The sequence below is a fragment of the Lucilia sericata genome, unplaced genomic scaffold (genome assembly GCF_015586225.1).
Source record: "Lucilia sericata isolate MDLA Ls3-8-SP2 unplaced genomic scaffold, ASM1558622v1 Contig000244F_arrow, whole genome shotgun sequence".
NCBI lineage: Eukaryota > Metazoa > Arthropoda > Insecta > Diptera > Calliphoridae > Lucilia > Lucilia sericata.
This window is the reverse complement of record NW_023994270.1, coordinates 281,477-294,093: the sequence shown is the minus strand read 5'-3', so window position 1 is coordinate 294,093 and position 12,617 is coordinate 281,477. Positions and strand designations below refer to the sequence as shown.

General features: G+C 35.8%; 1 protein-coding gene across 4 annotated transcripts in view; it reads left to right on the top strand.

Annotated features, from left to right (window-relative positions):
- The window catches only part of LOC119602600 (putative glutamate synthase [NADPH]), a 58,763-nt gene that overhangs the window by 45,069 nt on the left and 1,077 nt on the right, over positions 1 to 12,617 (top strand). For 3 of the 4 annotated variants that reach the window (XM_037954195.1, XM_037954194.1, XM_037954196.1), the window contains 11 exons: positions 4,835 to 5,921; positions 6,899 to 6,901; positions 7,093 to 7,265; positions 7,337 to 8,500; positions 8,559 to 8,689; positions 8,759 to 9,117; positions 9,183 to 9,328; positions 10,263 to 10,372; positions 10,494 to 10,627; positions 10,694 to 11,025; positions 11,097 to 12,584. In XM_037954195.1, the coding sequence (XP_037810123.1) occupies positions 4,835 to 5,921; positions 6,899 to 6,901; positions 7,093 to 7,265; positions 7,337 to 8,500; positions 8,559 to 8,689; positions 8,759 to 9,117; positions 9,183 to 9,328; positions 10,263 to 10,372; positions 10,494 to 10,627; positions 10,694 to 11,025; positions 11,097 to 12,584 (5,127 nt within the window). The remainder of the gene's footprint in view (positions 1 to 4,834; positions 5,922 to 6,898; positions 6,902 to 7,092; positions 7,266 to 7,336; positions 8,501 to 8,558; positions 8,690 to 8,758; positions 9,118 to 9,182; positions 9,329 to 10,262; positions 10,373 to 10,493; positions 10,628 to 10,693; positions 11,026 to 11,096; positions 12,585 to 12,617) is intronic. The other variant, XM_037954197.1, reaches the window with a different exon arrangement.

Here is a 12,617-nt window from a genome sequence, read left to right as displayed (position 1 = left end):
ATAGTCTAGTCTATAGTCTAGTCTATAGTCTAGTCTATAGTCTAGTCTATAGTCTAGTCTATAGTCTAGTCTATAGTCTAGTCTATAGTCTAGTAATCTAGTTTATAGTCTATTATTCGGAAATCTAGTATATGGTCTAATCTATAGTCTTGCGATAAATTGGTTTAATACTTTAACCCTAAAAAAGTATTATTTTTGTTATAAGTTAGTACTATTTCAAAATTTAAATTTGCCATGCCTGTTTCAACATCATACGTTTTAAAATTATTTCCCTTTCTTCAGCTCCCACACACTTTTGGCAATGGAATTTCTTATTTTACATGTAAATACATGGAACCAGTTTCGTTTTATTGCATTTCATTTAAACTTTTTTTATTTTAATTTTAATTAAGCTAATTTGAAAATTGTACATTTTAATGAAATAATTTTATAATGAAAATGCAAAAAAAAATTGTTGTTTTTGTAAGTCTATACTTTGTAGTATAGAGTTTCTAATTTAGAGAAGTGCGCGTCAGATTATTGTTACAATTTAGTCTGAAAACTTAATTCAAATCTGATAATATTAACACGTGTCTGTCAGATAATTTCAAAATGCGATTAGTAGAGTAAATAATTATTTTCCTTAGTTATTCATAGCGAGAGTGTAATCATTTTCTTAATCTATTACGACATGTCCGTCTGTCTATCAATTTAAAAGTGCAGTTCGCAATTTTGATGATAATTCGAATAATACTTCTCAAGAACAACCCCTATTGTTGTTGGTTGAAATCGGTCCATTATAATACACAGCGGGAATTCCGAATATGGAAGTCCTAATTGTACTACCAAATAGACTCAAAAGTAAAAATGATGGGTCCATAATTGACTACAGCACCCATTGAAAATCCCCTTCCGGAAATGCTCTTAACGTCCATAATTATTATCGCTTTGAAATTCGGCATGAATCAGTTTTTATTAACATAAATTCATTAATGAAATTTTTATGTAAAGGTCCATATTTTAATTATAATTAATATCCGATATATAAATTTAAAAAATTGTGAAATAGAACTGGAAAAGTTGTAGACACAAATTTAAAAACTTATATGTAATAATTCTTTCAATACCCTGATTATTTGCTCACTTGTATTTATATACATATATTTATTTCAAATACAGAAATTGCAATAAAATAATTGCTGTATTCCAGTATTTATACAGTTGGAATCCGTTATTTACTTTTGTGATTGTTTATCTAATTTGTTTTTTTTTTCAATACAGTTCTATAATGAAATAATAAATAAACACCTACCTATTTTTTCTGAAAAATTGTTCGTTTTTCATTATATTTTCCATGGCAAACGCTATAAAATATTTTTAATGATCTAATTTATTTTGTTAATTAAATTACAAATAAACTTTAGAAATTTTGTAAAAATAAAAGTTTAACATACATGTATGAATTACAACCTGTATTTGTAGATTTTCGTAAAATGTGAGTCCAGACACGCAACTCGATATCATGCAAAAATATTTAAAACTATTAAAGCAAGAATCATTTAGCAAAGCATGAACAACTTTGACAACCATGTGAACATTTGGTTAATATTTATATTGGTGGATAAATCACCATAAGGGGCGTAACACCTCCCATATTAATTAAATACAAAAATTCATATATCTGGTAAACCATTAGAGCAGAAACCTTAAAATTTTAAACGAGCAACATTAAACCATATATGAACATTTGGAAGAATGGGTTAACTTACTATACTAAATGGAATATAAAATTGTTAAGCGGGTTTTAATTATATTATTTTAATGGTAGCGAAGCACACTGGGTATAGCTAGTACTTTATATATAACGGTTTTGTACTGTTGACCTCAGTGAGAAGGGTATATATAAGTTTGTCATTCCGTTTGTAATTTCCACAATATAATTTTCCGAACCAATAAAGTATATATATTCTAAAACCTTATAGATAGCGGAATCGATTAAGCCATGTCTGTCTGTGTATCTGTTGATTTCAGTTTTCTGAAATCCCCAGATATCTTCGGGATGAAATGAGTCCTAAGTTTTATATAGTTTCAGATCATACTAATTTTATTTGTGTAACCTTGGCTTTAATGTGGTGAGTCCATGTTAAACGGCGATCAAGGTGGATACCAAGATATCTCACATTGCTTTGTTTAGGAATTTTTATATTATTTATCTGTACGGGAGGACAATTTTCCCGTCTTAAAGTAAATCTAACGTGAGTACATTTTGTTGCATTGACTTTTTTTCTCCATTTGTCCAGCTACTTCGCTAATTCGCTGATGTGAGACTGGAGTTGTTCAAAAGCTGTAGAAGGGTTTTCATGTATGCTTACAAAAGCGGTATCATCCGCAAATGTAGAAGTATGAGCCAGTGCGTTCGTTGACATATCTACAGTATATAAAATATATAGGAACGGACCTAGAATACTACCCTGGGATGTTCCAGTAGATATTTTTCGACGTGAAGAGATCACATTTTTAGATCTGATTTGAAAAGATTTTTCATATATGTAATTTTTAAGCAGTTTGTGAACTTTCGCAGGTAGTAATATGATAATTTTGTGTATTGGTCCATTGTGCCAGACTTTATCGAAGGATTGAGAAATATATATGAATAATGCTGAACAGTATTGCTTGCTCTCGAATAACTAAGAGTAGTTATTCGGTGTACCTTTTCAATAGTGCTGTGCTTTCTTCTGAAACCAAACTGATGGTCAGGAACAAATACCGCAATTACCGTTAAGGTGTACTAAAAGGATTTCAAGCAATAACTTTTCAAAAAGTTTTGAGAATATAGACAACAGGCTAATTGGACGATATGATGTTACTTAAGTGATATCTTTCCCCGGTTTTGGTATCATAACTGGGCAGGTTACTTATCATCGTGATAGTAATTTTATCTATACCAGGTGATTTTCCTGCTTTTAGACCTTAACGGTAGAGAACCGAAATTTTATTGGGCGTGGAACCACATTATTTACAATGTTAGCACTAATAGAAGAATCTAGAGACTATATTCTGTTTTCTTAGTAGTTTTAACGGGATATGGTGGAAATATATTGGCAGTACTGATGGTAGCGAAGTTCACTGGTCATAGCTAGTACTTTATATATATAACGTTTCACCTTCGTGAGATGGGTATATATAAGTTTGTCATTCCGTTTGTAATTTCCACATATAATTTTCCGACCCCATAAAGTATATATAATTCAGGATCCTTATAGATAGCGAAGTCGATTAAGTATTGTCCGTCTGTCTGTTGAAATCAGTTTTCTGAAGACCCCAGATATCTTCTGGATGGAATGAGTCTTAACTAAGTTTTATATAGGTTCAAATCATACTACCGATTTTTTGCATTTCCAAAGCGAAATACCTTTTCGACGATCGTCTTAATTAAGCATTTTTTTCATCACAATAATTATGTTTGTTCCCGTATTCTTCAGTTTTAAAGGTTTTAATGAAGACGGGCAGAATAATTCAGAAAAACAAGTAGATTGTATATTGAAATTTAAGCACGGAAACATCTTACTGGAAAAACTTGCAATCCAGCCGAGCACAAAAAATTTTAAATTCTCAGGAAGTTTTTTTTCGAATTTGATACAATTTAACATTTCAATGACTTCCTTAATTGTATGTAAAAGTGTGAAACGATTAAAAGCAATCACTTTATCACTTTAATTATTAAGTAACAAGTTCAAAGAACCACCATCTGTACAAACGTGAATATGTCTGTCTGTCTGCCTGTCAGAATTTCAATTCAACTTTATTTTAAAGCGATAAGAAATGCATTTCGTGCACACATTCACAATCTGAAATACTACTTTCCAACGTAGTATGGGATGGCAATTAAGGAATTATTTGAATTATTTTTATACCCCCCTTAAAGCTTGATTTATGTAATATATTTATGAAATGCAAACATCTAAACACAATTTGACATCGATCCAACTAATAAATGAATATATGTGCAAAAAAATTTTGATAAGTAATAAAATATTTTGCTTGATTGGTGGTCTGTTTGATATGAATGTCTAAGAGTGTGGACAAGAGGAGCTTTCTAATAGAATTGCATTCTCTAAAAAAAGGCAGTGAGGTGCAGTATTAAAAGCAAACAAACAAATAAACCAAACCAATAAACAATTGAATTAAATGAAATATGAGGTTTTTCCAATTGAATTGCATCCAGTTAAAAGTATTGTTTGTTACTAATTTAATTGAATTATCACTATAATTTACGTCACATCATACGAGCCATTCTGATGGGGGGTAGTTAAGAAAAAAACAAAACTATAGTTTATTATACATAGTCACTGTTGTCATTCATCCATATCAGACGAGTATCATTCATTATTTTACATCATTTCCTATAGTATTTTGTAAATTATCAATCAGCTGATATTTATTTTTTTTTGTACAATCATGAATTTATTGCACAATTTTATTAAATTTTTCATAAATATAATTCTTGATTACGTTTTATGAAATGGAAGATTCCTTTAATCCGTAATCAGTTTGCATTAGTTGCAATTTTTGCGATTGTAAACTAATTGATCATACTGTTGTCAGCTTAAACAGTTTCATCTCATATTCTGAATTCCATTTGATTGATATTTACGTTCAAAAAAGTACTGTTAAATATAAAAGGAAATGGTGTTTAGAACCTAAAGTAACAACTGGTCATCGTATGTGGTGTGGCGTTACAAATACTTGTAATTGATTCAATTTGAAATAAAACAAAAATAACTACTTTAAATCACCCCTAATTTGTTTAAACAATTGTATAAATATTATTTACGTTTTATTTCCTCAATTGCAGGTCTTCTCAGGGCATTGAATTGCCAGAACTTGGTAATTATGCCACTGGTATTTTCTATTTGGATCATCAAACTCACAAGGAAGCTGAGCAAGAGTTTAATGCATTAGCCAAGACTTTGGGAGTTGAGGTGTTGAACTGGCGTGATGTGCCATCGAATACGAATGCTATCGGTGTGGTGGCTCGTAAATCGGAACCATATTCTCGTCAAGTGTTTGTGACTCGTCCAGCTGGCATGGATGATGAGACTTTCAAGCGCAAGATATTCGTATTGCGTAAACGTGCCAGTCACGAATTGGCTAAAGAAGGTCGTCGTTTTTATATCTGTTCCCTTTCTACTAAAACCATAGTCTACAAGGGTCTCTTTACTTCCGATCAACTTTGGGATTACTATACCGATCTTAAGAATCCAGAATTCGAAACCTATTTGGCTTTGGTTCATACACGTTTCTCTACCAATACTTTCCCTTCATGGGAGAGAGCTCATCCCTTGCGTGTTTTGGCTCACAATGGTGAAATCAATACACTGCGCGGTAATGTTAATCTCATGAAGGCCCGTGAAGGTGTCATGAAGAGTGAATTGTTTGGTGATGAATTGAAGAAACTCTATCCAGTGGTAGAGCCCAATCTATCCGATTCCGGTTCATTTGATTGTGTCTTGGAATTTCTTACCCAAGCTAGTAGTCGCACATTACCGGAATCGGTTATGACCATGGTGCCTGAAGCCTGGCAAAATGACAAAACTATGCCTCAAGAGAAACGAGATTTCTATCAATGGGCCTCTTGTGTTATGGAACCCTGGGATGGTCCTGCTCTAATTTCCTTCACTGATGGTCGCTATATTGGTGCCGTCTTGGATCGTAATGGTTTGCGTCCTTCGCGTTTCTATATCACCAAAGAGAATATTTTGGTTATGGCTTCTGAAGTTGGTGTCTATGATGTTGATCCATCACAGGTTACCTTGAAGAGTCGTTTGAAACCCGGTCGTATGTTATTGGTCGATACTCAAGAGAAGAAATTCATTCAAGATATTGAGCTTAAGACTTACATTGCCAAATCTCGTCCTCATTCGGAATGGTTACAACAGAAGGTAAGTTGAGTAAATTGAAATTTACAAAAAGACATATGAGTTAAATACTAGACAAGATGAACCCACATGATAGTTTATTTGACTTAATAAGAACCAAATTAGATTAGCTATAAGAGATGAATTTCATCGTGATTGTTATCCAAAAAGTGTTGGAGAGTTACCAGAACCGTGAGAATAACTCAAAATTCAGTATATAGTTAATTAATATAGGTTTGAGATCAGTGCAACGTTTCTTTTGAAATGTCATGTACCATTAGTCTACTTTCAATCATGTCATGTATTGATTGACATCAAAGCCCGGAAATAAGTTGCATTGGGTCCCTTGTAAAAAGAGTAAAGCGAAACCCGTATTGTCTACCAAGTTTTAGTTAAGAATGCTCTCCATAACTTTCGTGAGCACAGAACGAATTACGATTGGGCAGAGTTAACTTGGGTTGAGGGGTCTCCTCTTTTTGGAATTGGCGGACTTCCCAATATATGAAAGATTAAATATGTTTTTAAGCTGTCGGGCGAGTGAAAAAGAACATTTACTGACAAAAACAACACTCTCTCAAATATAGAGATGCCGTTACTATTCCCAATTCTTTTCGTTTCATAGCTACTATCCGAAAATTTATAATAAACAACAAATAATGCTGATCGACCGATAGCTTGAGATAAAAGTTTCCTCTTCTAGTATCTTCATAATTCTCTTCGTTTAGAGAAACTTTTCAAATCCCTTTTTAGAAAAGTTAACTCCCAATTTATGAAAATGTCATTCTTATTCCTCTCCCTTCCTATCATTCTACGAAACAAATAGAATTCAGAACTTTATTCCCAGTTTATCTTGATCATCGTCAATTCCCATAACACTAAAAATATACACCAAAACCTTCACACCTAACTAAATATTTAATAAATATAAATTATAATTAATACTCGTATATCCTTTCTTCTAATGCTTCAATTAATCAAATTTAAATTTTGGACTTTAAAAGATGGTGAGTTAATATTTTCAAAATTTTGATTACGGAATGAAGCGCTCAAAAGCTGGCTGTTTTCTCTTTTAAGTTTTTATTTCCAAAGCTTTTAATTTCACAAAAAGATCAGTTGCTTTAATTTATGTTGTAAGATTTTTCAATAAATTCTTTAAAAAACGTATCGATAACTCTTCTATAATTTTACAAACCAGATAACTTTGGACGAAATTCGCAACGCCAATGTCTTTAATACGGATAATGCCAATGGTTTGGCAGAATATACCACCGATCCCGCTACTCATGGTATGTTGGATCCAAGACTTTCTTTGTATGGTTACACCAATGAGTCGGTTAATATGCTGTTGGTGCCAATGTTTAAGACCAGGTTAGTGGGAATACAAATTTCGCAATTAATTTGTATTCAATTAAAATTATATATTTTGTTTAATTTATTAGAAAAGAGGCTCTTGGATCTATGGGTAATGATGCTCCTTTGGCTTGTCTTTCAACATTCCAACCCACACCCTACGAATACTTCAAACAATTGTTTGCCCAAGTTACCAATCCTCCCATTGATCCATTCCGTGAGAAGGTTGTCATGTCTATGCAGTGCCCTGTGGGTCCCGAGGGCAATTTATTGAAGCCTTCTGCAGAACAAGTCCATCGCATTTGGTTGCCCAACCCCATTTTGAGCATTCCAGATACAAATCTGCTGAAACGCAATACTCATCGTGGTTGGAAAACCAAGGTTTTGGACATTACATTCCAATTTCAAGATGGCGTACAGGGCTACATTGATTGTATTGATCGCATTTGTCGTGAGGGTGAAGCGGCCGCTTCTTCGGGCTATCAACTTTTGATCTTGTCCGATCGCAATGGTGGACAAAATGGCAAAGCTCCCGTATCGGCTCTTTTAGCTTTGGGTGCTCTACATCATCATCTCATCGAAACATATCAGCGCATGAAGGTTGGTATCATCCTTGAGACTGCTGAAGCTCGCGAAGTTCATCATATTTGCGTGCTATTGGGTTATGGTGCTGATGCCATTTGCCCCTATTTGGCATTCGAATTGGCCCAAGCCTTGCGTAATGATGGTGTCATTAGCCCCGATGTTAGCGACAAGCAAATCTATTCGGCTTACGCTCAGGCTATTGATACTGGCATTGCTAAAGTCATGGCCAAAATGGGCATTAGTACTCTGCAATCGTATAAAAGTGCTCAAATATTTGAAGCCGTGGGTTTGGGTAGTGACATTGTCCACAAGTGTTTCCGTGGCACTGCTTCCCGCATTGGTGGTGTGACTTTGGAGATTATGGCTCGCGAGGGTCTGGAACGTTATCAAATGACTTATTGCAAAGTTTCTGCCGATACTCGCATTTTGCGCAATCCTGGCCAATATCATTGGCGTCATGGTGGTGAAGCCCATATCAATGAACCTGGCTCGATTGCTAGTCTACAAGAAGCAGCAGTTTCTAATAATACGAATGCATTTGAAGCTTTCAAGAATTCCACTTTAGAAAGTGTTAAGAGATGTACTCTAAGAGGTCAATTGGAGTTTGTTACTGATCGTGAGAAGATCGATATATCAGAAGTGGAACCAGCCAGTGAAATTGTAAAACGGTAAGAACAAGCTTTTGTGAAAAATAAACTTTCTTTTAAATAAAAATTTTCTTTGCAGTTTTGCTACTGGTGCCATGAGTTTCGGTAGTATTTCTCTGGAGGCCCATCAAACATTGGCCATTACCATGAATCGTATAGGAGGCAAAAGTAATACCGGTGAGGGTGGTGAAGATTCAGATCGTTATTTGAGTAAGTATTGTCGTTTTGTTTTTTCATTTCTAATTGGGATTTATTGTTAAAATGTGTAAATTATTTCAGATCAAGATCCCCAAAATAGCCGCCGTTCTGCTATTAAACAGGTAGCTTCGGGTCGTTTTGGTGTCACCGCTTCTTATTTGGCCAATGCCGATGATTTGCAAATTAAAATGGCCCAAGGTGCCAAACCAGGCGAAGGTGGCGAATTGCCCGGCTATAAAGTTACCAAAGAAATTGCTAAAACTCGTCATTCAGTGGCTGGAGTTGGTCTTATTTCACCACCTCCTCACCACGATATTTACTCAATTGAAGATTTGGCCGAACTTATTTACGATTTGAAATGTTCAAATCCTAATGCTCGCATTTCCGTAAAATTGGTATCTGAAGTAGGTGTGGGCGTGGTAGCTTCTGGTGTTGCTAAGGTATGGTATTTTTAATAAAACTTGTATAATCGGCGCAATAAAATCTTCAAAATACTCGTTTTCAGGGTAAAGCTGAACATATTGTTATTTCGGGTCATGATGGTGGTACTGGTGCTAGCTCCTGGACTGGCATTAAGAGCGCCGGTCTACCCTGGGAATTGGGTGTGGCAGAAACTCATCAAGTTTTGGTTTTGAATAATCTACGATCAAGGTGAGTTAGTCAATGTTCTGTGTTTCGCGTAGCAACACTAACCATTTAGAACAAACTACATACTTATATATATATAAATATACAATAACTTACAAAAAACCTGGTTATCCAGATAACGAGCTTCTTCAACGGCCTTGTCGTCGGAGAGGATTTTAACAAACAAACAGTGAGCGTACTCAAAATACAAAAAGTCGCGCGTCGCGTTTCATTTAGAAAGACTAGCAAATCACATGTCTTAAAACGGTTAGAAGAAGTGATTTCAAATTCTGCACATTTCTGAGAAAACAACAATAACGCTTACGAAATGAACACACACACAAAACTCACACGCTCCTCCTCCCTTACTACACAAAAAAGACTGGAGAGACTGCTGATCAAATAAGAAAAGCATCAATAAAGAACGTGAATCCTGGATGGCTGGATTGTGGGCAGTGTGTATCAATACAAATGAGTGTGTGTGTGTCTCTGGATGTGAGCGTTAAAATTTGTTGACGAAATGTTTGCATGATCGAAATTTTCTAAATGATCAAACGAAAATTATAAATATTTTAATAGAAATAAGATCGCCATCGTTGTCAAAAGCTTAATAAACTGATTGCATTACTTGCTAGAAACTAATCTTAACAAGAATACACATTCAATCATCTCACTAGTTGATCCCTTTGATATCTTTCGCTAAGTTGCTCACTTGCATCTTCCGCCCTAGTCGCCCTCGTGTTTGATCGTTCTTCATCAGCTGCTGCAGCGGCTTCATTAGTAATTTTTTCTCAATCTTTACTTAAACTTGTTTAGAAGTTTTTCTAATATACGTTTTTTTATTTTCTATGTTTTTGTGTTGTTGCTATCATTTGATTCTGATTATCACCTTGAATGCTGCCATTGCTGATCTCGTTCCTCCTTGTTGTTGTTTTCTTTTGTTTGAACAAATCAACAGAGTTGTACTCCAAGCTGACGGTCAATTGCGTACCGGTTTCGATGTTGCTGTTGCTGCATGTTTGGGTGCTGATGAATTTGGTTTCAGTACAGCTCCTTTAATTGTAATGGGTAAGTTTTCACTTAAAACTAGTTGAATATGTTATTAATGAAGGCAATGACAGGAATAGAATGCCAAAGAAGTGTCACTTACATGTTGAAATATTTATAACTTTTTAAACTCTATTTTCAGGCTGTACCATGATGCGTAAATGTCATTTGAATACTTGTCCAGTTGGTATTGCCACCCAGGATCCTGTGTTGCGTAAAAAGTTCACTGGCAAGCCAGAGCATGTCATTAACTTCTTCTTTATGCTGGCAGAAGATGTAAGTTTACTCAGAGTAACATTTATATATTAAAGCTTGGTTTATCTTACTTTTATATTTGAATAGATTCGTAAAATCATGGCCAGCTTGGGTATACGTAAATTCCAAGATCTTATTGGTCGCACTGATTTGTTGCGTGTCTCTGATAAACTCTCGCCAAAGGCCAGCACTTTGGACTTGTCGTTGATTTTGCAAGATGCCCTAAAATTGCGTCCTGGCACAAATATCTTGGGAGGTTCCGTAAAACAAGACTTCCAATTGGAAAAACGTTCCGACAATGAACTTATTAGCAAAATCCAACCCATTTTTAATGGTACTGAGGATAATGTTACTCTAAAAATGCGCATCAATAACGAAGAAAGAGCTTTTGGTTCCACACTCAGCTATCATATTGCTTGGTAAGTTTTAATTCTCCAGGGGAAAAGTTTAAAATTTTATAGCTTATTTGGGTTTATTATTTCAATTCTAGCAAATATGGTGAAGCTGGTCTTCCTGAAGGCAAAAGTATGGATATTTACTTGGAAGGTTCTGCTGGTCAGAGTTTCTGTGCTTTCTTAGCCAAGGGTGTTAATGTCACCTTAAAGGGCGATGCCAACGATTATGTGGGCAAAGGTTTGTGCGGTGGCAATATAGTTATAACGCCACCTGACACCGTACCCTATGAATCCCATTTGAATGTGATTGTGGGCAATGTTTGCTTGTATGGTGCCACTCAAGGTCGTGCTTACTTCCGCGGTATTGCGGCTGAACGTTTCTGTGTACGCAACTCAGGTGTTACCGCAGTTGTAGAGGGTGTGGGTGATCACGGCTGCGAATACATGACTGGCGGTACTGTGGTAATTTTAGGTCTTACTGGCCGTAACTTTGCTGCCGGTATGTCTGGTGGTGTGGCTTATGTCTACGATATCGATGGTTCTTTCAAAGCCAAAGTAAATCCAGAATTAGTAGAACTTTTACCACTCGAATTGGCCGGTGATGTGGCTTTAATTAAGGAACTTTTGCAAGATTTCATTGAGAAGACGGGATCAAAGATTGCCAAACAAATCATTGATAACTGGGCTCAGGAGCAGGGCAAATTTGTCAAAGTCTTCCCCTATGACTATCAACGAGCTCTTAAGGAACTTGAAGCCGAAAAGGAAGAACAAGAAGTAAAATCCGATGTCAAATCTATTGAGAATGGCAAAAGCAACGAACCCTCTATTAAGGACATCGAAGAAGCCATACAGGATGTGGCATTGGAACAAAAGAGAGCTGATCGCATTTTAGATAAAACTCGTGGTTTCGTCAAGTACAAGCGTGAGACCGCACCTTATCGTGATGCTCAAGAGCGTCAAAAGGATTGGGAAGAAGTTTACAATTTCCCTCATGTGCGCAAGAATCTAAGGGTTCAGGCGGCTCGTTGCATGGAATGCGGTGTACCATTCTGTCAATCGAATGTACATGGCTGTCCTTTGGGCAACATTATTCCTAAATGGAATGATCTAGTATTCCATGGTGACTGGAAGGAGGCGTTGCGTCAATTGTTGCAAACAAATAATTTCCCCGAATTTACGGGACGTGTTTGTCCAGCACCCTGCGAGGGTTCATGTGTCTTGGGTATATCCGAACCTGCTGTTACCATTAAAAATATTGAATGTGCAATAATTGATCATGCTTTTGAACAGGGTTGGATTAAGCCCGAAATACCAGAGGTACGTAGTGGCAAACGTGTGGCCATTGTTGGTTCTGGTCCTTCGGGTCTGGCAGCTGCTCAACAACTTAATCGTGCCGGTCATTTTGTTACCGTTTTTGAACGTAATGATCGCGTAGGTGGTTTGTTGCAATACGGTATTCCTACTATGAAATTATCCAAGGAAGTGGTGAAGAGACGTGTTGATTTGATGGCTGATGAGGGCATTGAATTCCGCACCAATGTTCATGTGGGAAAAGATATACCGGCTGAGACCTTGTTGCAAGAGTAAGTAGAGATGATAATGGTTTTTATATATTT